The 26,642-nt window shown below is 33.0% G+C and overlaps 1 protein-coding gene and 1 pseudogene across 13 annotated transcripts in view; both read right to left on the reverse strand.

The window, feature by feature from the left end:
* Positions 1-26,642, reverse strand: part of VPS54 (VPS54 subunit of GARP complex) — an 88,070-nt gene that overhangs the window by 60,894 nt on the left and 534 nt on the right. For 2 of the 13 annotated variants that reach the window (XR_001598814.2, XM_016159816.2), the window contains exons 1-4: positions 6,242-10,636; positions 4,593-4,748; positions 2,986-3,227; positions 123-201 (exon numbers count right to left, since the gene is read on the reverse strand). Coding sequence is in view for 11 of the 13 variants with exons in the window: in XM_016159816.2 (XP_016015302.2) it covers positions 123-201; positions 2,986-3,227; positions 4,593-4,728 (457 nt within the window). In the remaining 2 variants the exon portion in view is untranslated. Of the gene's footprint in view, positions 1-122; positions 202-2,985; positions 3,228-4,592; positions 4,749-6,241; positions 10,640-11,148; positions 11,202-26,642 lie in introns of those variants that run through there. The other 11 variants (XM_016159817.2, XM_016159813.2, XM_016159818.2 and 8 more) reach the window with 10 other exon arrangements.
* LOC118606006 lies at positions 12,529-12,647 on the reverse strand (annotated as a pseudogene).

Below are 26,642 nucleotides of genomic sequence, written 5' to 3' on the forward strand. Positions count from 1 at the left end.
TATAGGTATGACGACCAACAAGGTCCCCAAATTAAAATTTTGTTCATTAATATTTATGCTATCTATGCTACAAATAGCACATATTCATCTATACATTATCTACGAATAGCGCATATTCATACCATGAGTATGTAAGAGAGTCCTGTCAAAGTTATCTTTAGGAGGACAAATATTCTTGCATCGCTCATGAATCTTCTCTCTCTAATAAAAGGACAATTAAATAAAAATGTGATCAAATGCTATGTAGCAATATGAGTATTCAAAGCATCAAAAAGTTTCACAAAAGAATATCAGAATATATTGAACTAGTTCTAGGAGTTTTAAGTCACTACCTTCTTGAACTTAAATACAAATAACACGTATATTTAATAAACCAAATATTACTGAGATGTATGAATACCTATATACTTACACTGATCTCATTTCACATAATTATAATAAAATCTCCATAAAATTAGAATAAAGCGTGAAAGCAAATGAAAAGTTCTTACTTACATAACAGAAACCAATTAAGAGAATTGTTTTTATAAAACAATAAAAACAATAAAACAATAAAAAGATAGTTATTAGTTGACACTGAGTAAAAAAAAAATCCCACCTTGATTTCAGATTAGATGACTGCTGACAACACTGTTATTTTTTCAGAAATACCATAAATCAGTTACTTAGGAAAGTGGAGCATGGTAAGGAAAAAACATTGGGCTAGTAGTGTTCAGAGTTCTGATGGCAGTTCTGTCAGAAACTACAGAACTGTCTTCCAAAATGGTTGTACCATTTAGCATTCTTACCCACAATGAATTAGAGTTCCTAAGTACACATCCTTGCCAGCATTTGGTATAGTCAGTGTTTGTCATGTGTAAATTTTGGTAGCTTGTATCTTTCATGTAATTGGTCTGTTTCATATAGATTATCAAATTTGTGGGCATAGACTTATTCATTATATTCTTTTATTATCTTTTTAATGTCCATGGGTTCATGAACGATGTGCCACTTTCATTTCAGATATTAGTAATTTACGTCTTCTCTTGTTTCTTAATTAATCTGACTAGAGATTTACCAATTGTATTGATCTTTCCAAAGAACCAGCTTTTGGTTTTGTTATTTTCTCTATTGATTTCCTGTTTTCAATTTCACTTGATTTCTGCTCTAATTTTTATTTCTTTTCTTCTGCTACTTTGGATTTAATTTCCTCTTCTTTTTATGGTTTCCTAAGGTAGAAGCTTAATTTTTAGATCTTTCTTCTTTCCTAATATATGCATTCGATGCTATTAAATTTCCCTCTAAGCACTGCTTTCACTTCAACCCATACATTTAGGTAAATTTCTATCAACATTTCCTTAAACTCATGGATTCTTTACCATTTCAAGTCTACTGATGAATCCACCAAAGGCATTCTTCATTTCTGTAATAGTGTTTTTGATTAAATGCTTAAACATTGAACATTTTAATGTGATTATTGATGATTGGGTTGTGTTTAAGTCTATCATCTTGATGTTTTTGTCTCATCCATGCTTTATTCCCTTTTTCACTCTTTTTCTGCCTGTTTGGACTGAGAATTATTTTTTTCCATGTTATCTCTTCCAATGGCTTATTAACTATAATTATTTGTTTTGTTATTTTAGTAGCTGCTTTAGGGTTTATTGCTTATACACTCTGCTGGAATGTTAATTTTTTAATGAAGGGAACAGGTATCTGTTTTGGTGTCTGCTGTATCCCTAGGTTTAGAACTGTGCCTGGCACATGGAAGGCACTCAACAAACATTTGATCAATAAATGGATAAACAAAATAGCCAAATTATAGGTTAGGAGGTGTGGGATTAGAAACCATCAAAAAGAAGGCATACTGAAGCTCATCCACTTAACAACATCCACAGTTAAGTGATTGCTGAAAACAGAATACAAAAATTCCAGACAGTATATAGCAATATACACAGACAAAAGTAAATATTTTTAAATTCTGTACAAAAAAATTAGGTAATACTAAAAATTAACAAGACACTGTGTAATACCAATAATATAGCCACATTCAGCCTATTTCCAAATCATAAAAAGAACAAAGTAATGAAGTGAAATAAAATCAGCTGAATGCAAACTAGGATTGCAAATGAAAAAAGTACAAAAAGTAATAATTGTAAAATTGTAAATAAACATCCTCTACACAAACTTCCAGTCATAAAATAAATGGTGTAGGGTTGTTATGTAAAGCATGGTAACTGTAATAATAAACTTGCATATTTGAATGCTAAAAGAGTAGATCTTAAAAGTCCTAATCATAACAAAAAAAGTTTTTTGTATTATGTATGGTGACAGATGTTAATTAGACTTATTATGGTGATCATTTCACAATATAAACAAATATCACATTATTATGTTATATACCTGTAACTAATATAATGTTATATAATTATCTCAATTAAAAAATAATTTTTAATATTCCCGGCACCATTTTAATGATGATTTTTTAAAGACTGAAATGATAACCAGAATTATATTGGTAAGGTATTTATTAAATATGAATTACAAGCCATCTCAAACTCTGCACTGCACTCAATTCTTGCTCTCAGAACTGAGTTTAGAGAACCATGTCTAGAGATATTTAAGACTATCTCCTAGAGCTAGCATGTTCTATTAAATTGTTTGTGATGAATGAGAGACATAGAAAGAGTTCCACTCTGCTCATTTCTTAAACCTCACAAATTATCTGGGCTTTAGAGGCCTAATAGAACTATTTTCTCCTTGGTAGGTAGGATGGGTTTCAAGTTGAATCTCAGTACTATTAGAAATATTTCTTTCTGAAAAATCACTTTAGTAAAAAAAAATATATTTATATACACCTAAGCAGAAAATTAAATACAACCCAGAATAGAATATACAGGAATAGAAAAGAAGATTCCTCAAAGACTATTGGTCAAAATCGATAATAAATCAAACTAGAAATGTTTCTAATTACTTTTGACCTGAAAATAATTCAAGATTAGTTATTACCTGAGAGATTTCCTGTTGATATACTGTAAAATGTTCCTTGCTGATCTGTGGGAGGTAGAATGAAGGTATGACTTCAGTGTCCACAAAGTCCAATCCCCATGTTTTTGTGAAGAAGTCTGATTCTCTTTTTGCTAATCTAGGATCATTTAATGCTGCTGGGAGGTTTACTTTGGAATGATATATAGTCCATCTATGCTGATCTGTAACTAGAGATGGGGCAACACATAAACTATTTGAATCACCTGTAAAAAGTAAACAAAAGAACTCTGTAAAGTAAGTTCTATGTTTGAAAGTACACCTTAGGAAAACAAAAATGCTTAGATTCTACATTATACAAAGCAACTAAACTCTTTTCTGCAGCAAATGTTTTAATAAACATCAATTTGATTAAACAAACTTGAACTTTTGTCATCAATTGCCAAGGAAGGGGAAAACATGTACAAGATAAAGGGTATGAAAAATTTGAGGGCTGTAGTTATAGTGTGGCTTGGAACGTAAAAAATCTTTCATTAATTTCTTTCCTTACTGTAAGTATTGTACAATTTATCTTTTTTCAACATCAAAACTCTTCTACCCTATACTACATACCTTCTAGTCTTTAATATTCCAGTTTTTTTCATAAGTAGGCCTTTTTTAACGGTATGATAGATTTACTGGTTTCAATATTCTTTCTTTGGCTTATAATTAGATAACATAAATGTTTCTGTGCCATTAACCATAGAGGAAAGAAAAATATACAGTAGATTCTTGTTATTTATAGTAGCTCTGTACTAGAAAGTCAGTGGAACACTTAATTAGCAAATACTAAACCGCTGCTCCTAGTGGAAACGCAGAGTCCTCCAAGTCTCTGCTCACATTTTCATCAACCAATCAATACATTATCTTGTGTATATTTCTGTATAAAGACACTTTAATATATTTTGTTCATTCATTAACATTGAACACTTGGCTAACACCACTATAACTCATACCTAAATGAAGTTTATAAAATATGCATATTTCTTATAAGGCACATTACAGTCTTTTTGTGCTTAAAAATGCTATAAAGCACTTCAGTACTTCATTTGGGAACCATTTTAAAAAGCAAAATCACCAACAAAAAAACACAAAAATGCAAAAAATGTGGCACTAAATAGAGCACAATAAGAACACTTGTTTACAGTATGACAGCTGAAAAAAGAAGGCAAAGTGTTGCCTTGTTTAACATCAGGTGGGAATGTGTGCTTAAATTTTTCACTCCTCTGCACATGTCTGCAAATGTCCACAGAAGTGCAACAAATATTGATTCTGGGGTTACAAATAAGTTTTAGGGAGTAGGCAAATTTGCAAATATAAAATACGCAAATAATGAGGACTTACTGTACTATGCTTGAAAAACTTTCAATCTGTATGTACATTTTTAAAGCAATTTTTCAGTCCATGTAACTAATTTCTTTTATGGAAATGCATGAAAAGAATTATATTCCAATTTCCTAACCTACTTCCAAATTATATCTTTTTAGTTTTATCATAAAATTTACTCTTTTAAGATAAGTATATGAAATCTGACTACTTAAAAATAATACAAATCCTCAGTAAAAATCCTCAAAAAAAGAAAAAAGCATTACCTGTGGGTTCCTTGGGACACACATCTGGCAGTGACTGCACAGGTCGAATATGTTTTGTCGGATCTACCTCTTTTTTAAAGAAAACATCACTGCTGCTTCCTTGAGGCACTGGTGAAGAACTGTGGCTTGAAGCCATTGCATAAAATCACCACTCAACTGAAAATGAGTAAGAAACAAATAATAATTAAGACACTTAATATAAATCAAAATTCAGCTGTAAGTATTATGCATGTCACAAGCTTTCTGCAAAAACAGACACATTATTCAAAATCCCTCGGAGTATATTATTTGAATACTCACTATTAATTGTGAGTCACTCAACATTTAGTTTGCTGAGAAAGTTATTTTTCCTTATTTAAAAACTATTCTATCTAAAAAGGCCCTGGTTCGTTTCCAGGTTTCAGCAGCAAAAAATTATAAAATAAAAAGTATTCTCCCCAAAGTGACCTCTCCTTAGTCTTATATACAAAGTGCAAATAGATACCAAAGCTGTAACCAATGATAGATTAAAGAGAAAAATATTCCATTCATTCAACAAATACACAGTAATTACTCATTATAACAAAATGGGTAAGTTACTGCATGGGATATGAAATGTGATTGTCTGGGTTCCTATCCCAGCTTCACTTATTAACAGTATTCCTTTAAGAAATTTACTTAACCTCTGTGTCCTTTACCTTTTCTGTAAAAATGGAGATGAACAGATTCCATCTCATAAACATTTTGTAACAAAGGAATGAATATATATGTAAAGCATTTAAAACATAGCTTACCTTAGTTTGTGTTCATAAATGTTAATTATCATACGTATTATTATTATGTGACTGCTACTCTATTAAATGATTATAAAAGTATTTTCAGGCACTTGCAATAAGTAATCAAAAAATCAAAACACTAAGCAAAATACAAGTTAACCTATGTCTACATTTTTTAGAAGGAGTGAAATAATTTGTGAGGCAAGACTACATAATACAGGCTATGTGTTAGGTAAGACTTTACAAAAGAAGTAGTACATAACCTGGACACTGAAGAACATGTGTTATTATTAGAGAGTAGGTAATCTGTATTGATGAACATATCTATCAAATGGCAGATAGTCAAAAAATATTTTATGAATGTAAACATTTATGAATATTTTATTAATATAAATATTTATGAATATTTTATGAATATGAAATAAATATAAACAGAAGCTTATAGCTGAAAGGGAACTTAGAGATCACCTAATCTAAGTTCCTTCATACTAGAGATAAGTAGAGCAAGGCCTAGAAAGACTGTTTTTACAAAGATACCTGTGGTTTAACAAGTTTACCAAAAAAAAAAAAAAAAAGCCAAGTTACTCCCCTCTAGTTTGGTGGAAAGCTAAATATTATGTTTCCCAGACTTCCTTGCATATCTATCTTAGTCCTTCTAATGGAAAGAAGCCATCTTGATTACACCATTCACTGAGACCATAAGAAACAAGTTGCTAAGAAAATGCACAAGGATAAATAACTTCCTCAAGGTCCCTGAACAGACAGCAAACAAAAGCATGAATAAAAGGTAAGGGACATGGAATAATCATAAGACTGTGGAGAAACTGAGCTCACTAGAGTGAAATGTTTGCATTGAGAAGTACTGGCAAATAAATCATATTTACACATACACACCCACAGTTTGGCCAGACTATAGTTGGTTCTCTAAGCAATAAGGAGCCATAACCTTTTTTGTCTTGTGTATTTCTTTGGCAGTCTGGTGAGGTCTACAAGGCAAAAGAATACTATTATAAAAATACCTAGGAAAATTAATCAGACCCTTGGTTGAAAGGCATCATTGGCCTGCTGCATTTATATCCATACATATTAAGTGTATGGTTATTTCTGTATAAAAGCATTCACATATTTAATTAAGAGAGAAGAAATATCTAAAGAATAGGAAACACTGTATAACACAGAATTCTGTGCATTATGTACTTGGTAAGGACAATTCTAAAATTAATATTAAGCATATTTAACTTTTTTGTTAATTTTATAAAAATAAAATGGCTAAAATAAACACATTTTGATATTAGTTGGTAAGCTACAAACATATGGAAAATTTATGTTAAACACCCATTGCTTGATGTCGAATTAAATACTGATCCCAACAATAATACACTACAACTTCTATTTATTCTTTTTATCATCATGTTTTTACAGAAAAAAAAAAAAATCCTAACTGCCATCTTAGGAAGTTAGAAATACTTGGGGAGATGGGAACTTGTAGAAAAACATTTCTAGACTTCTATAAGTTACTTCTGTATCAGGTTGGGGGAGACACCTTATTTACTCCTTAAATATTCTGAATTAGGAAACATATGAAGGTTTTCTATTTTTTCTTACACCTCTAATTCTTCTTATGAAAAGAGGGACAATCTCTAGCTATAAAGGAATTTACATGGTAATCTCATAATTACATCATACCATACTCAAATATTATCTTCTCTTAAAGCCTTCTTTGCTTCCTCACACTTAGTCACTCTTTATGTATTTCTATTTTTGTACCAATCATAATGAAATTCTGGTTCTTATACAGGTCTTCCCAATTATACTGGGACTTCTTGATGTTCCCATTTTCCTGTGTAGTCTATGTGCCTAACACAGTTCCTGGCATGCAGACTGTATATAGTATTTTACAGATGAATAAAATGAATGGTATGTAGAACAGATCAGAAGAGAGATACATTAGTTAGACAGCTACCAATAATCCTTGAGTGAATAGATAAGAGTATGGGTCTGGGCAGATAAATAAAAAAATAAACAGATTCACTCTTTCCAAAAGAAAGAATTTACAAGGATGAGTAAGTCAGAAACATTTTTCTCTCTTACAGCTCACAATATCTTTTTGTGTTATAAGTTTAGTTAAAAGTGTCTATTAAAAAGGCCTAGAAACAATATCACCCCAGAAGCAATGAACACACCAAGTGCTCAGATCTTGATTGCTAAATATCATTCCCCACAAAGAAATCATGGTCCTTTGAAGAAATACCTGACTGCAGACTTGAAGCAAACAAAGAACTAGTCTATTCTGGTAACTCTTATGTCAGAAAGCAAGAAAATGCTCAAAGACCAATAGGGTATATCAAAAGGACAAAGAACCAAGTTAAAGAGGCTCCACTGGCCACATCTGGGACAATTTGAGCACTCAAAAAAAAGGAGAAAAAAAAAAAGAAAGAAAAAACTGAGTGCAACACATTGAATAAACAAAAATTAATCAATCTGGAGTGATACTTGGGTGAAGGGAAGAGATTAGGAAAATGGGGTAGGCTGGAATGGGAAAAGGAAAACTCTTCTTTACAGAAGAATGCCAGTAACAAATGTAGAAGGGATAACTGAATTAGAATATCACCATTCTATAACCGCCAATGTAAAATCCATTCGGGTAAAAATCATCAATGTATGCTAAAGCCAATAGTGAATGGTTGCTCAGAAACAGAAAACCTACATGGTAACAAAGTATTACCCCACAGATTACTTAGTAATACAAAGGGAAAATGTATCCTTAAAATGAAAATATCTGGTTGTCACCGCCTTAGCTAAGTCATCAAATTCAGTATTATTAAAAACAGTAAGACAACTTAATATTAAGTGTTCATGAAAAGACAATATAAAATAAACATCATTACCTATGAAAAACATTAGCACCAAAAATGTTTAACCCAATCTAATCAAGCCTGAAAACCAGGTGTTAAGCTTTTTGGTCCTTTGGATTCCTTTGTCAGTCTGATTAAGTCTACAGACCCCCTTCCCAGAATGTTTATAATGCATAAAATATATGAGATTACAATGGACAATTATACTGAAGTATGGCTATCAAACTATATTTTTTACATTGTAATATAGCCATATTTTTGCTTCTCAACTAATGTGAATCTCTCTAAGCAAAAAATGAGCGTAAATATACTTTGAGATAGCTGCAACAATTTAATGTGATATGAGAATATCTGAATTTCTATCAATGATGAAGTTACAGGTAATGCTAATACCACGCTGTAAAGGGTTTCCTACATTCGTAATTAAAAGAAATGCTAAAATCCAGTTAAAGCAGGATTTATCTCAACCATTGCACTATTGACATTTTGAACTGGACAACTCTTTGTTGTTGGGATCTTTTTAGATGCATCCCTGCCCTCTATCCACTTAATACCAACAGTACCCTCCCACCCAGTTGTGATAACTAAAAATGTCTCCAAAATCAAACGCCCCAGGGTAACTGAAAAAGAGGACAAAACTATTCCAGCTGAGAAACATTGAGTTAAAATAAAGATGTAATTTTTTCCCCATCCAAAGTTCACAGACTCCCTGAATTCTATCCATAGACCCTATAGAGTCTGTGATCCCAAAGTTAAGAAACCCTGCTCTAGACCTACCTTCCAGTCTACAGGAAATAGAGGGCAACAGGATTGTGAGGTCTAAACGAAAACACAGAAAAACAATCAAACAAATTGAGAATGAGACATTCTACAAGAAAACTGGCCTGGACACTTAGATCGATGTCATGTTTAATACATAAAAAGACAACAACTAAAGGCAATAAGTGAGCCTTAACTGGATCCTGGTTCAAAAAGAAAAAACTGGCTCTAATACAACATTCTTGGAGCAACTGAAAAATTTTAAATAGGATTGGATGTTATATGATATTTAATTATTACTAATTTCTTAAGTGTGTTAATGGTATTGAGATTATAGAAAAATGTCCCTATGCTTAGGACATAAATACTGAAGTATACAGGAGTGAAGTATGATGTCACCTGCAACTTACTTTCAAATGATTCAGCAAAAAATATAGCAATAAAACAAATATGACAAAGTTTCAAAATGTTTTATCTAAGTGAAGTATATATGAGTGTAACATGTTTTATTCTTTCACTTTATGTTTTAAAATTTTCACAATAAAAAGTTCAGGGAAAGAAACTACATATTTGTCCATTGTTAACTAGATAAATAATGCAAAATATGGGTATGAGAAAGAAAAACATTCAATTTGTAACTGTTAATCTACCTGAAGATGGCATTACTGTATAACTTTAAATACTAAGTTAAAAATCAATAGATTTCAATTAAATTTAACCCTGGAGAATAGTAATACCATATATAGAAACTGGAATTCCTTAAAAGCTGAATGAGAAGGCAGCTGAGACAGAGAAACATTTGCCACAGGCATTATACTCAGTACTGTGCAAAAATTTCTTCCCTTGCTTCTATACTATAGCAGTAACTGCTTACAGAGAACACTGGTATTACAAAATCATTTACAGTCAACTCTGACCTACCCATGAAATTGTCTATTACAGGTAACTGCAAATGTCTTTTATTTTTTCTCCACCATTCCAATGTATACAAAATATTTTGGCGGCATAGTTAACACACAAATATATTAACTTAGCATTTTTTCCTTTCCATTGAGTTTTGAAAGTGATACCCTGCTTTATAAAATCTAAACTTCGCTGCCCTCTATCATGCTTCTATCATACTGTAGTCCCCTAACTGGTCTCTCTACTTCTAGTCTAAATCATCTTCTAGAAAGCTTTCATTCTGTCGTACAACAGTACGAAAACTTTTAATGTTAACTCATTACCTTCCAGACAAATGCCAAGCTTCACAGGCTGGTACTCAAGGTTTTCTACACTCTGATGCCTGTCTTCCTTTCTAGCCTTATTTCCTATTACCCTTGGATAACCTCTATTCTGGACAGGGTAGTCTAACTGCCCCTCTAATTCATGATGCTATCGAAGCCTCCTTGTCTTTGTTAAGGCTGTGACCTTTCTAGAATATTCATACTATAGAATATTGATACTCCTCCCTTCAAAAGCCACTTTAAATTTCATTTCTAGATTATATATCCTAAGAAAACAAATATATACACAAGCCAAAACATGAACAGAAATAATCCCAGCATTATTTTTGAGAGTGAAAAAGTTGAAACAAGCAAACTCTTAAATAAGAAGAAACTGGTTAATTATCTATAATACAACCGAACAATGGATTTATTGCCATTAAAAATAGGACTGTAGACCCCACAACTATCAGGATGGCTACTATTAAAAAAAAAAAAAAAAAAAAAAAAAACCAGAAATAACAAGTGTTGGCAAGGGTGTGCAGAAACCAAAACCCTTATGCACTGGTGGCGGGAACGTAAATTAGTACAATCACTACAGAATACAATATGGCAGCTCCTGAAAAAAATAAAAATAGAATTAACATATGATCCAGCAATTCCACTTCTGGGTATACACCCAAAAGAACTGAGAGCAGGGTCTTGAGTACATATTTGTACACTCATGTCATACCAACATTGTTAATAATAGTCAAGAAGTAGAAACAACCCAAGTGTCCACTGACAAATGAACGGTAAACAAATGTGGTATATATACACAATAGAATATTATTTTTCAGCCTTAAAAAGGAAATTCTGACACATTTACAACATGGACAAGCCTTAAAGACATTATATTATGTTAAGTGAAATATGCTAATCACAAAAAAAAAACAAATACCATATCATTGCACTTAGGTGAGGTATTTAGGTACAGGCATACCTCGGAGATATTGCAGGTTCAGTCCCAGACCACTGCAATAAAGCGAGTATTGCAATAAAGTGAGTCGTAATCCTTTTGCTGGTGGAGGGTCTTGCCTTCCATTTGTAAAAAATGCAACATCTGTGAAGCACAATAAAACAAAGGGCAATAAAACAAGGTATGCCTATAGTCAAATTCAGAGATGGAACGTAGAATGGTGGTTGTCAGGGACTATGGGAAGGGAGAAACGAGTTATTTAATGGGTATGGTGTTTCAGTTTTGCAAGATGAAAAAGTTCTGGAGACTGGCTGCACAACAATGTGAATATACTTAACACTACTGAACTGTACACTTAAGATGGTAAATTTCATATGTATTTTACCACAATTTTTTAAAATTTAAATAGAACTGGAGAATAATCATATAAAAATGTTTAACCTATATTAAGTGGAAACAGTTTTCAAAACAATATGTATAATATGATCCCAATTTTTTAATTTAAAATAAGCACACATATTTGCACAAAATATATATATATATATCACAGAGATATATATCACAATATATACCTCCAAATGCCAAAATTATGAAAAAATTTTACTTTTATTGTTTTTTGAATTTTCCAAATGTTCTCCCACAAAAATGAATTACTTTGAGTATATTAGGTTCTCCAGAGAAAGAGAACCAATAAGATGTAACGAAAAGAAGATTTATTAAAGAAATTGTTCATGAAGTTACAGGCTGAGAAGTCCCACAATCTGCCTTGTACAAGCTGGAGAACCAGGAAAGCCTATGGTATAATTCAGTCTGAGCCCAAAGGCCTGAGAACCAAAGGGCCACTGATGTTAAGTCCAGGATTCCAAAAGGAGGAGTATGAATATTCTATGGTATGAATATTCTAGAAAGGTCACAGCCTTAACAAAGACAAGGAGGCTTCGATAGCGTGATGAATTAGAGGGGCAGTATGAAAAGATGGATGTCCTAGTTCAAGAAGAGAGAGCGAACTCTCCCTCTCTTTGCCTTTTTTTCTGGGGGAGTAGGCGGAGGTAGAAGGGGATTCAAAGGATTGAATAATGATGATGCCTGCCCATTGGTAAGGGGACATCTCTTTACTCAGTCTATTGAATCAACTGCTAATTTCCTCCAGAAACACCCTCAAAGACATACCTAGAAATAACGTTTTACCAACTATATAGGCATTCCTTAGCAGGAACACTGCTATTATTAAACTGCAAAAGTTCCGCTTCAGCCTTATATCTACCTTCACTATGAATCTTATATTAATTACCATAACCCAAAGAAAAGTAGCCTTCTTTTGGACTTTTGCTTATTGTCTATATCGGCAGTATATGAACTTTTTGATCCTGTATCCCATCAATTAAAAACAAAAATTTTTTTTAATGCCTACAGCACCTGGTATTCCTAGGTGGTCTCCCATCCAAGCACTAACCAGGTCCAACCCTGCTTAGCTTCCAAGAACAGACGGGATCAGGCACATTCGGGGTGGCATGTCTGTAGACCAATTAAAAATTTTTAAGCATTCATCATTTATCAATTATATAAGGTACCACTGTATTAATGTGTAAAATTTTTTTAAATATGAGATAAAAAGGAAAAACTTTAAAGTCATCTATCTTATTTATTAATGGCAAAAATACCTTTTTACTCTATTTCTAATTGATAGCGATGTAACTCATTATGCCTCATTATTATTAAAAATCTTGATTTAATACCTTATGAAATGGTGATTCAAAAGTTCGGCTTTAAATTCGATTTATTTTTATACCTGGCTTTAATGCCTGTTATTGAAAAAAAAAAAGTACCTCACAAATGTATGTAGAACCAATTGAAAGAAATAACATTATAACATTACTGATTACACTTTCCTAACTCTCTTATTTTGAGGTTTGTAAAACAAGTTAGAAAACTCCGCCCGGGTTTTTAAGAGTTCATTTATCAAAATCATATAATGATGGAATACTTCCAAACATCCATTTCAAAATACATTTACTATAGCGTGAGTATTTCTAGAAAATCAACGATTTTCTCACTCATTATTTAAAAGTAAAAAGAAAAAGAAAAAAAAACACCCTGGGGGAACAAATTAAAATAGTGTGAGTTGTGTGTGTTGGTGTGTGTATAACTGGTTAAATATTATTGTCATTCACATGCCATCTCTGAAAAGACCAGCAAATCTGAAATGGGTTTTTTTAGTTGTTAAAAAAAGAAAAACACATAACATATTTTTAAATTTGACAACTCTTTTGAGTACTTTTGCATGTATGTGGCTGGCTATGGAAAACTTGTTATTAGTAGGTGAAGAACTCAGCTCTGTGCTTTGTGGTTAACTTGTGGTTCCATTAGTATTATCTTTCATCCAAGATGTGATTTCTCTACAGGAATCATTTTAATTGAACATTCTGTGAAAGCTGGCTTTGTTAAAACTAAATAACAATCAGTAAACCCACTTAACCACTCATGTGAACTTTATTACATCACAAGGATGAACTAAGTGAGGGATACCACTGTTAATCCCTTGTGCTTGCTTGTTCACTTATTTAAAATGTTACTAGCTTATAAATGAACATATGGACTGACTGAAGGTGCTGGTATCAATCCTTATAATAATATTAGTAAAGGTTCCTATCTTTCTTCTGTAGATAAAAAAAAAAAATGAATATTCCTTAAACTGGATGGAACCTGACAAAGGAGTTTGGACTTAATCCACAAGAACGTCTGTGGTTAAGTCAAAAGACTTGAAGACATTGGCGTTGACTACATCACTCTGGCAGAGTGAGTACTAGGGGAGAGCCAAGTACATAATCTAAGAGGACTCCAACATTTCTGAAGACAGAAAAGAAAGATATAATGAAAGCTTGTGATAAAGACAAGAAGGAACATCCTAAAAAGTGAGCGAAAACCCAGAAGAGAAATATCAGCTCAGAATTTGCAAATAAAATAATAAGGATAAAAAATCCTCCTTTAGTTTTAGCAATTAGGAAGTAACCAATCATGTTAGAAAGAAAGCATTATGTCCAAGACTGACAGTGGACAGCAGACTGCAGAAGCTGGAGTGGAATAGAAGGTAAGGAACTTACTACAAATTATTACATTTTGATATAAAAATTTTATATAGCTATATATAATGTATGAAAAGGTACACAACAAAATTTTAAGTGGTTATATCTGTTTAGTAGGATAACGAGCCTTTCCTGACCACCATATCTAAGCACATCCTCCCCTCTCTTTCCCCCCTCCAAAACACACACCTTATTATTCTTTACTTCTAGCATTATAGTTTGTAATCTTTATAGTACTTTCTCAAATTACAACTATTTATTTACCTGCTTATTTCCTGTCTCCCTCACTATATAATAAACTTACATGTTTCATTCACATTTGTATACCACACCCAGTGCAGGCTAAGACCTAAGTAAACTGCATGAATGTTCAATGAATGAACAAATGAATGACTGTGGTAGAAAAAGAGCTATTAACAATGTCTCATATAGGTTTATGTACATTTAAAACAACCTAAAAACTCAAGTCAAAAAACATTATCTTGGTTTACATAATATTACCTGACGAAAATACGATTCTGGATCTTTACATTTCTTGTAATACTGGTTAAGAAAACTAGCCATAAAGTGAGTTAGACCTCTGTCATTTATTAGTTGTGTGACCTCTGACAACTTTCTTACACACCTAAACCTGTTTCCTCATTTGTAAAATGGGACAGCAACAGTATCTTCCTCATAGGGATGTTGTAAGATTTAAATGAAAGATTACTTACATAGCCTATGTAAACTCATGGCACAATATTTGGCACACAGTAGACATTCAATAAATAACTGCAACTACTACTGTTTATTATTATAAACATCTTAAGCATTAAACTTGGGCTAAACCATACAAAGTTTTAAAATCAATTTCAACTTTAGGATCCTAAGCCTCCTCTATTGGTGTCCTTTGCTTGTGCGCTCCTAGTTTTAGGGGTTTGGGGGAAGAGTGGGGTATAGGAGGCAGCAAACCAATATGGGCAGATGTAATATCAGTAAAGTAACCAATCACAGAACAGTGGTCCTCAAAGCCATGCCAGTAAGAGAAAAAAGAGAGTACTGAAAAATGATGATGATGGTGAAACTAGAAAACATGGTGGCCTAAAACAGAAGTGATTCTAATGACAAACTGTGCTTGTGGGAGAAAATAGGGATGAGAAGGCAGAGAATGTAAAAATAATGCTTTAGAACACATCTGAATAAAGGTCAAAGTTGAATTCATGGGAGTGGAGTGGATGAGATAAAAATTACAACCTCTGAGTTGACACAAGATCACCTGGCTCAACTTTCTACCTAATATACGAATCCTTTCTACCAGGGGTCTTTCTGTCTCCACTTGAAAGCCTTCAATAACGGAGAACTGACAGCTTTGAAAGCAGATTACCATTATAAAACAACTATAATTGCCTTAGGAAAAAAAAATATTTCTTTTAGTGAACAGAATCCCACCTCTGTTCGATTACATTACAGGAATAATGGAGTAAATAATACTAGTCATAGGAAAGTAATATTACAAAGGGAGAACGTGCAGGAAAAGGGCTAATGAAAGCTCAAAGCAAGGGATAGGGCAAATATATATCTAAAAGGAAAGGAAGAAAGCAACAAAAAATACTATCCTTACAGAAGCCAAAGGAGAAGTGCCCAGCAGGAAAGGGTGAACAGTAGTGTCAACATACTGCAGAGAGAGGTCAAGGAAATTACTAACTTCAGAAAGGATACACAATTAGAACAAATTTAGAACAGTACTTGGGGCAAAAGTCATATCACAAGAAGTTAAGTAAGTGATGAAGTAATAAAGGCAATAAGATCAACATCTCTTTGATGGTGAAAGAAAAGAGACTAAGAAAGAGTTAAGCAAGAATATTTTAGGCCATGGGAAACCTGAGCATATTTGCAGGCAAGCAGCAAGAAACCAATGAAAGATTTGCTTAAAAAGGAACAAGAAAAAGAGAGAAAGAAGATGAGAGGAGAGGAAACAATTAGATACACAAGGAAATGGGGTAGAAGGATGAAGGTAAAGAGGAAGAGACTAACCACACCCAGGAACTATGAGGCATTTTAGGCTATGCCCCACCTGAAAGACAAGGCTTTGTCAGGCAACAGCAAGAAAATAAGCAAGCTGATCCAGAAAAGTTGCCTTCCATCTACTCCTCTGCCTGATTCCCTTATCTGGAGAGAAAAAAGATCAGCTGTGTTTTGGGCAAACCTGGATTGCCTCACTCCCACTACTAGTTTTAAAGGTTCTGTGAAGTCCAAAGATCAAGAGTGCATTGAAAACATGTTATTAATGAAAAAATTAAAGGTGGCAGGGGAGAAAGAATGGAAACACAATAAGAAGAATTAGGTCGTCGCTAATATACGACTAAACACTACATATATATAGTTCATAATTGCTTGCTTTCATTCAGATTATTTTGTTGGTCTTCCTAATAACCTAGAAAGAAAAACATTTCTGAATGAATCAACAATCCTCATCATGTGAATAAAGATACAGGTTCAAAAGTAACTGGTTTCAAGACCATTTAATTAGTTAACTGTGAAGATGGTATTTGCATTCAGATCTGATTTTAAATCCCATGCCTGTCTACACCACACTGCCCCTCCAAAAAAAAACTAAGTTATTTCATAATTGCCTCCCATATACTTCAGGCACCCAGTGCTTTCCTCTTCTTTGTCTCCTTGTCAGATCAGTTACTGACCCAATAACATTATTATAAATAATTATTATTTACACCCATCTTACATTAAAATAAATGATAGCAATAATAAACATCTGATCATGATAAAAATTTTTAAAGACTATTTTTTTAGGGGAATTTTAGGTTTAAGAATTTTATAAAACTTGGACTGCTAGAAAATTAATCTTCAAGGAAAGAGATTCTATACATTTTCATCATTACAACTTAATATGTTTATCTTAGCAAAGGGATAATTCTTAAGCTGCAAAGTGGGATAAAAATGCTAGAATGGGCCATCATTTTAACACTTCCAACAGGAAATGTTTTCTGAATTCCGAATAATTGACTTATTAATGAACTTTTATAACATGTCTATTTGTAATTTGAGAAGCTATGGATAAAGTAGGAAATTTTTTATACGAGAGCTGGACAGAGGTAGCATTTTTTAATACAATGGATTTAGGTTTAGTAAAATAAACAAAATAAATATTCAAAACTATTTTTAAAAAAATAAACAAAAAAATGACAAACTTGATTTCCCCAAATTTAGAAGTACTGATATATGCAAGGGGAAAAAAACCAACGACCATACTATAATGTCCTACCAAATACTGATTTGATAGAAATTAGTAGAGATTATTTTTTCAGTCACAGAAATTTAAAATATCTCAAATATCTCATATTCTAAGAAGTACTTTCCACAATACATTTCATATAGCCTAGACATAAATATTAATAAACTCCTATACTACTTAAGTATAAGATTTATCATCTGACAAAATCTAGTTTAATCATAATTTTTAAAAGTACTTAAAAATTTTTAAATTATGTATCATACACATTATTGCTCACAACAATCTCAAGAAATACTAACAAATTAAGGCCGTAATATAAACAATACTTGTCTACTCTTCTTGGGCATTAAAAGAGTATGGAAGAAGCTAAAGGAATCCAGAAAATAAGAACAAAATTATACTAATCTCATTTGTTTTTTCCTTATGTTCTGTTCTCATTTGACATTTACGAGACCCTGTGCCTTGCAGGATACTCTGAATACGTGTTTCCTCAAGATCCTTATTTACTTTTGATCTAGTGACAAGAAACGATTAGAGATAATCTTGGTTAGAAGGATAAAAAGTATAACTATTTGTAATATTATATTCAAATACTTTCAAATGGCTATAAAATAAGTGATACTTCATGTGTGACATCTTTATCAGGAACATATTTCACGAATATCCTCAAAAACAATATATATGTATGTTTTAAATCTAGATGTTATTTAAAATAAAAGCAGTTTTTTTTCCCACTCATCAGACTTAATATACTAAAAGAACATAATTAAGTAGCCAATGAAATTAAGGGTCACAGGCCTAAAATTGAATGATAAAATTGTACTGTGATAAAATCTGTCTCTAACATGTAAAAATTTTAAGGAAAACCAAAATAACTTGGAGATTTTATTTTACTCATTTGGACCACTGACATGACCATATTACTCATGAAATTCTTGTCATAGTAAATCAGATTAGAACACTGGTATTCTGTTCTTGGTAATTCGGCCAAAGATTAGTAAATAAATCCTTAACTCACTCATTCGAAGTTACTGGAGAATACATATATCTTAAATGTATAAACCACTAGACACTTCTTAAAATGCCTATAAAAATAAAATCGGTACAATCTACCCTACCATGAAAATAGTTGCTAGAAGAAATTATATATTAACATATTCCTAAGAAGAACAAAGACGACAGTTGGCTTTATCTACTATTTTGCATTATTCCTGCTTTGCTTCTTTCCGGAGTAGAAATAATCTAGTGTTAACAGTTTATCTTTGTTAATAAAATATATTTTATATCTAGATCCCTAAAGCGCAGGGTCTTCAAATAATCTAAACAAGTACTCTATAAATACTAAGTAACAATAAAGACGATGCTTTCAAGGAAGTTTTTAGGAGAAAATAAAGCAAAATCGCTAGAAACTCATCCTCGATGAGTCAGCAAGTAACTCAGGAATGAAAATATTAAATGTTGGCTTAAGGTATATTGCAAATAACTATAAAGTTCATTCCCCCTCCAAAAAAAAATTAGTATTTTTATTAATCACTGCTTGGCATTACCTCCACGCTGTTCCCCACTATTTGAGTCTCTTAGCCCAGTAATGTCTTACTAGCTTCTCTACTTAGCTTGGATCCCATGATCAATAGCTTCAAAAGTCTCCTTCCTATCGTCAATTCTCTCTTCCCTCATTCATCTTCCATACAATGCCTTTGCTTTCTTCCTGGCTGCTGAATACTGTCAGAGAAAACTTATGTAAAACATGCAGATTATTAATTTATCATTTCCAATCCTAGATGAGGCCCTGCTCAGCAGTCCTTTCGCTTATTTATAGTCAAACACTTCTCTTTCCCAGTCTCACAGTATTTAAACAAACTTTTATCACTTTCATGTCCCCTAGGTTACCTTCATCAATCCCATTCTTAAAAGGTAACTGTATTTTTACTTCATACCAAAAAAGAAAATAAAAAGTCCTCAGATATGTCTTCTTCCCTCTACAGCTAAACATCCCATATTCTCACCTATACACAACTTCTAATGTTCTAAGGTACAGTATAGGTGTCTACTCTTTTCCAGGATTAATCCAACCAGCTACCTGTTCTTGATCTCGAGTTTTCCCACTTCCTCTGAAATCTTATTCTATTAATTATTCCCTGACTCCTATCTTCAATCTCATCAGCCCATCAAAAAAAGTTCAAGTACTAAATTAAAGTTCTTTCCTCAACTTGATTGCCTCAAGCTACTTCTTCTTACCCTTTCATTGGCAAACTTCTATTCTCTCTTTGGTCTACCTCCTTAGCAATCTCGATTGCACCTCCTGCACTCACTTGGCTCTGGAAAAGGTAAAGAATGACCTGTTTTCTACATTCAATTGCCTATATTCAGTCTTCATCTAACCTGACTTTCACTGCCCTCGAAAGTCAATGCAAATAATAAATGTAGATGGAATGAAAGAATTAGAAAATCATCATTTGTAATCATCCAAAGCATAACTGATTCAAGCAAGGATCATTAATGAATATTAAAACCATTGTTTAAAAAGTTGGTATGCACAGGATATTTATGTGGCCACAAAGTATCGCCCTATCAATTATTTATTAATTAAACAGTAGACATATCTATCAGTTCCCACCTTTACTAAGTGATCAAGTCAGAATCAACAACTGGGGGACAGCCTTACATGATGTGCCTCCTGATGTGATAAAGTGGTAGGTATTATGTATCATCTTCATGATATTCTTGTAAGAAATATCCAACCAGAATCTAAACATGAAGGAGCAGATTATTCAGAATATGGAATATACTCAAGGACAAATGCCTCTACTTTTCATAAGATAAACCAAAGAAGGTAGGGAGGTAATAGGACTAGTCCAGATAGAAAGAGATTAAAAAGACATACCAGCCAAATGCAATGCATGAACCTTGACTGAATCTTGCATTCTAAAGGGAAAAAGCTACAAAGAATTTTGGGACAAATGGGGAAATTTAAGTATGGACAATATGTTGAAAAATGTTATTGAGCAATTGTTATTTTTTAGGTTTTAATGGCATTGTAGTTGTGTAAGAGAATGTCCCTGTAATTGGGAGATGCATGCTGAAGTATTTAGGAATGAAGCATCATATCTACACTCTGTTTTCAGATTTGTGAGTGTGTAGGTGTAGGTGTTTTACTCTACTATTCTTTAAACTTTTCTGTGGGTTTAAATTTTCAATAATAACAATAAGTCAATGAAAGATTATGAAGAACTGAAGATAAGTAAAAATGAGCCAAGCAAATGGAGGGGAGGAATGGCATGACAAAGAGAAAACTCCAGGAATAGGGAATAGTATGTGTAAAGACTTGGAGGAAAGAGAGCGCCTATTGCCAGAAACCACAAGTCAGTCAATATTTCTGAGAAAATTATATATTTGAGGGAAAGAGGGAGTTGTGGAGAGTCATGAGGCTACATAGATGATTGAGGGAACAAATGAATTCATAAATTTGTTAAAGGAATTGGAGTACAGAGTTCATGGTGAGAATAAAAGAAAGTCACAGAAATAATTTGAGGTCAGGAATGATGTAATCAAATTTGCCCTTTAGAAAGATCACTGATTGTAGCATAGAGAGTGGATTGGAGAAACCAGAAAAGACCAGAGAGGAAAATTGCAATAATTTAGGTGATAGATGACAGTACCTGAACTCAGATAATGGCAGAGATGGAGAAAACTGGATAGATTCCAGATCTTTTTCCAGTCCTAACCACTTTTCAATGTCCACACCCAAATTTATAACTGCTTACTATGCATCTTCACCTACAAGTCTCATAGATACCTAAAATTCTATACATCCAAAAGTTAACCTCATTATCTACCATCTTTATCCCTCTCTTCCACCTGCCAAAAATTTATTCCTTCTCTAGCTCACTTAACGGCAATACTATTTAGGTAGTTTCCCAAGCTAGAAACCCTAGAGCTAAATTGACTCCCTGAGCACTCTACATTCTTCGATTTCTATATCAACTTGGACTGTCATGGATTCTACCTTCAAAATTTATTACAAATCCATCTCTTGTTCTCCATTCCAACTACCACTGCTCTAGTTCAGAATTTTATTTGAAGATTTTATTGTGAGGGTCTTCTACTAAAAGTCCTTCTTTGGTCCTAACCTCATTCAACTTCAGAATCTTTTAAAATTCAGATCTTATTAGGTGACCCTCCTTAAGTATTCTTTGATAGTGGTATATATTGTTTGAGTCTAAAAACTCTTCACCACCTGGGCCCAATTTACCACTCAGTTTGGCCAAATTGGGGGGCGGGGGGAAAGGAACAGGGCAAAAACTTTCTTTATGTCAAAATTTCCAAATTTTACTATATTCACTACATAGGAGAAAAACATCATAAAACATGATGTATCACCACAATATTCAAACACAAACACCCACTCTCTGAACTTCCTTTTAATCAAAAAGCCAACTATTTAAATATGAAATTCTCCAAACTGGTGGCATTTTTTGCCCTGAAAACTTCCTCCTACTTTCTAAAATCTGATTTTTTAAGTATGCCATATTTAAAAAATATACCTATCAATACCAACACCACGAGTTATTCTAAATAACACTCAAACTAGTCTACACTCATGCTACTCCAGAAAAATCTCACTGAATACCTCAAGATCTGTTTACCTGCACTTTTGCTTTTGCATGATTGTGAAAGAAAAGTTGAACAGTTAATTGTAAGAGATTACAATTTTCCCCATTCACTTCATGTATTTTAGTTAATTCAATTCTAAACACTACCACACAAACTATAGACTATTGGGCATGTAGCAAAATCAAAGCATTTTTGTGAAAAAGATGTTGAAAAATAATAGAAAAAGAAACAATCTAGAAAGAGATGAGATTGTTACAAATAGCAGGTTTAAACCCCTATTTCTTCAGTTAAATCTTCACGTCTGAAGGGCAACTACTGGTGGTAGAAAAACTCTTCAAATATAAAGGAAGGTATGAATAGCACTAGAAGGAACCATTCCCAACAAGGGAATAAATTCAGATAACTGCGGCTTACTCTCAAAAATGCTGAAATTTTGTGTACAAGTTAACTTCTGAAAATTTTAATTCTGAAATTAATTATATGTTTTCGTGATTTTTCAAATAGGATATTTAAAACAAGGTAGCCTTTTCTTGATAATTTAATTTCACCATTATAACAGTAAGTTTAATACCACACTGTAATAGTGATACTCTCTCAGGTGTTACTGAAGGAAGTCAGTTTGCCCCTACTTTAAAGAGCTTCAGATAATGATAACACTAGTTCTTTTACTAGTTTGTTATCAATATATTTTGAGAATGTCTCTCTTCTCCCTAGAGAAGCTGTCAGCAAGACACTATTCTCTGCTTTCCTATCTATATTCCTGCCTTTGGCATCCTCTCTATCCTTTTCTAATTTGATTCTTCTGAAATAACTTTTTTTTTTTGAGGTATAATTGATATGACATTAATTATATTCTTTTCAGGTGTAGCAACTAATTCATATAGTGTTTTATAGTTGACATAGCATTAACACACATTACCTAATTCAATTCTCATAATAACCTTATATTACAGGAACTATCACTATTTCTATTTTATAGATGAGAAAATTCAGGTTCATAAAGATTGAGTAATTTATCTAAGGTCATATAGGAGGTAAACAGCGAAAGTGACTCCAACTGTCAATCTTTTCTTTTTTCATCACCAAATTGAGCTTGTTAAAACAAATTAAAGAGTCAAAAGTGGGGCCTATAAGAAAAAAAACAAAAAAGATGAGATTCATGTATAAGCTTTGAAAATTTCTGGCCATTCACAACACACACTATTAATTAATACATTTAGCTTACTTCTTTCTTGGCAGTTGAAGCTACCAGGTAGAAAAATAATCACTTCTAGATAAAGAATATACTACTACACTATATTTCCAATTTCAAAAACCTATGCACCAGTAAGGAACAATTCAAAACATAATAGTAGTTCAAATAGTAGGGGGTTAGGGTGGTGTAGGATATGGCCTATACACTGTAGGATGTTTACCAACCTCCCTTGGCTAGATGCCAACAGCACCCCGCCTTCAGTTATGACAATGAAAAATCTTTCCAGACACTGCCAAATGTCCCTTGGAAGGCATACCATCCGTTTGTGAACCACTGGTTTAGATGTTAGGGTCCTAAGTCTTTGAAAAAGGAGGTCTCCAACCTACCCTGCTAATTATAATTTTTAAAAATTAATTTTGCTTTTAAAATTGGGATTTTTTAAAAAAAAGATGGTATAGTACAAGATGCCTAAATAATATATATGCCATCTTCCTTTAGATTAAAGTATTTTTAGAGAATTTTGTAACATAAATTTCATCCATGTGGGTATATTAATCTCTTCCCCATCCCCAAATTGGGGAAATGTCCAGTTCTCTTCCTCTTCTGCCAGTAAAATGTCAAATATTGTACATACATATATACATGCATGCATACACATGATAACTTAAACAATTCTAATTTACAACTCCCCATTTCTTGCCTTACATGGCTACACAGTCATTCCTGAGCCATGCATCTTAGAGATTCAAGCTTCTACTTTTCAAATTTCCTCATCTGGTTCCTGCCATCTATTTGTGAAGCAAGCAGGAAGTAGAATGATGACCTTTAAGGTCTTTTCCTACACTACTATCCTAATATTCGATGGCAAAAATACTCTCAGCTTTTACTTATTGACTCCCAGCTGACCAGACCACCTCTTAAGATCACTGAAGCCATTCGTGCTAACTTCTTTTCTCCACACTTTATATTAAATCAATGCAGAACACAACCAAAAAGTATGTCAATTGTTTAAAACATTGCTTATGAATACCAGTGATCAGTTGCTTATTCCCTGACTCAAATATTTTAAGCATGTAAATTGATTTTAAAAAAAGACTTTTCAAGAAGCTCTGAGCTGATACCATTTGTATGAATAAATCACAATAAGCAAATATTGAGATAGAAAGTAGATTACTAATTGCCTAAGTCTGGAAGTGGGGGTGAAGCGAATGGGGAGTAACTGCTAATGATAAGCAGAAGGCTTCTTTTGGGGGTGATGAAAATGTTCTAAAATTAAATTATAGTATTAAATATGCTAAGAATCACTGAATTTTACACTTTAAATGTGTGTACTTCACCCAGTAAAGTTGTTCGTAAAAAGCTAAAGGCAGGAAAAATGAATTTAATCAACTTTTACTGATAAGAAAATGTCATTAAAAACAAATTCTGCAAATTTTGCTATTTCATGAATTTTAAAATTTGATTTTAATTCTAAATTAAAAACTTCATACTTCTCCAGAAATAAATTTTAACTTTTCCAGAAAACAAACATGCAAATTTTATCATCTTTCCCTAGTAAATTTTGAATGATTTGGCAGCAATGACAAACATTTCAGAAAGCCAAATACTAGAATAACAATAACTCTAACAAGAACGAAACATATGAATATTATCAACAATAACAAAACATAATATGGATGGACCTAGAGAATATTGTGCTGAGTAGAGTAAGTCAGAGAAGGCCAAATGCTATAGGATTTCACTTTTATGTAGAATCTAAAGAATAAAATAAACGAACAAAACAGAAACAAACTCATGGAGAATATTTTGATGGTTGCCAGATGGGAGAGGAACTGGGAGGATGGGTGAAAAAGAGATGGGATTAAAAACAAATTGGTAGTTATAAAATAGTCATGGAGATGTAAAGTACAGCATAAGGAATATAGTCAACAAAATTGCACTATGTATGGTGTCAGATGAGCACTAAATTTATCAGAATTATCACATCATAAATTGTATAAATGTTTAATCATCAAGTTGTATACCTGAAACTAATACAATATTGTATGCTAACTGTAACTGAAAAATAAAAAATATTTAAAAAACAAAATGTGTAAAGTTTTTATAGTTTTGTTGATACATTCTTTTTAAAGAAAACCATCAAAACATTTTTCATTTCTTTTAAAAGTGATCATGTCTCTCCTGGCAGTGTAATAATTCTGAAATTACCAGAGCATAATTTAAAAATAGCCAAATCACAATAAAATTGGAAATATCAAATCCCCCAAAACACAACTACCAATCACCTCAAATTTTCACATATTGATCATTTTTACCCAAACTTATTATGAGCAATGACAACTATAAACCATCAAGTAATACCTATTTCTAGAAAATCAGACTCTGACCAATAAAAATAGTCAAACGAACAAATCCCATCATTTCATCTGTCATATCATAAATGCTTAGAAATCATTAAGGCTCTCAAGGTACTTTTCCAATTAGAACTCTCCCAACAGATTTATAAAAGTCAACCTGAATGTCTATCAAAATCTGCAGTTTTCACAATAAAAGCACACTTCTCAGTATACTATCATAATATCGCTTGCCTTGTAAGCGTTTCCTATTAAGATTACCCTAGGTTTTGACAAATCAAAAAGAGCCAGTTAAAAGCAAAAAAAAAAAAAAAAAAAATTTAATTCTTCCAAACAACTTAACTCTCCAAAAGAATGGCCGCAATAAAGAGCAAAAAAACAAAGCTGGTTAAAGGAGAATTTTTTAAAAATTGCAACCCGACTCAACCAAAATTCTAAAAATACTATCCTGAACTTAGCACACATACAGACCAAGTGGTCTATTATTATAGACACGCAAAGTTCCTTGTCAACATCGGGAGAGCAGGCGAGGCCTGCAGTTGTATCAATGCAGAGATGGGAAGAACTGAAAAACATTAATTGCTGAACAAAATACTGCGAACTTAATTGCCAAACTGCAGAACAGCAAGTTTTCCTTTAGGTTAGACTCCCCCAGGAAGAAAAATGATTTTTTAAATTAAATTATTCCAGTAACATCAAAACGGGCCTAAGGGCCCGGCTAGGAAAAGAAAGGGAAAGTTTGGGGATGGCATCTAAGAACAGTGGTGGAAATTCCTGTGCTCTAATCCCGGAGAGGGGCAAAAGGGGGCGAGAGCGGCGTTTGCGGCCGCTGGCTGGCGGTGGGGCGCAGAGCTACCTACGGATCCCGGAGGGAGAGTGACAAGGAAGAGGAGGTGGCCTAGGGGAGAATGGAAGCTTCAGCGCCGGCCAGTTGAGACCGAAACTCTGTCCGCTTGGAGTCGTGAAGGAGACAGAGGAGGTGGGGTCTCGGTCCCTCACTTCACGGGAGATCGGGTGGAGCGTGGGCCGCGAAGCGCTGG

Source organism: Rousettus aegyptiacus, unplaced genomic scaffold (genome assembly GCF_014176215.1).
Source record: "Rousettus aegyptiacus isolate mRouAeg1 unplaced genomic scaffold, mRouAeg1.p scaffold_m13_p_7, whole genome shotgun sequence".
NCBI classification, from domain to species: Eukaryota; Metazoa; Chordata; class Mammalia; order Chiroptera; family Pteropodidae; genus Rousettus; species Rousettus aegyptiacus.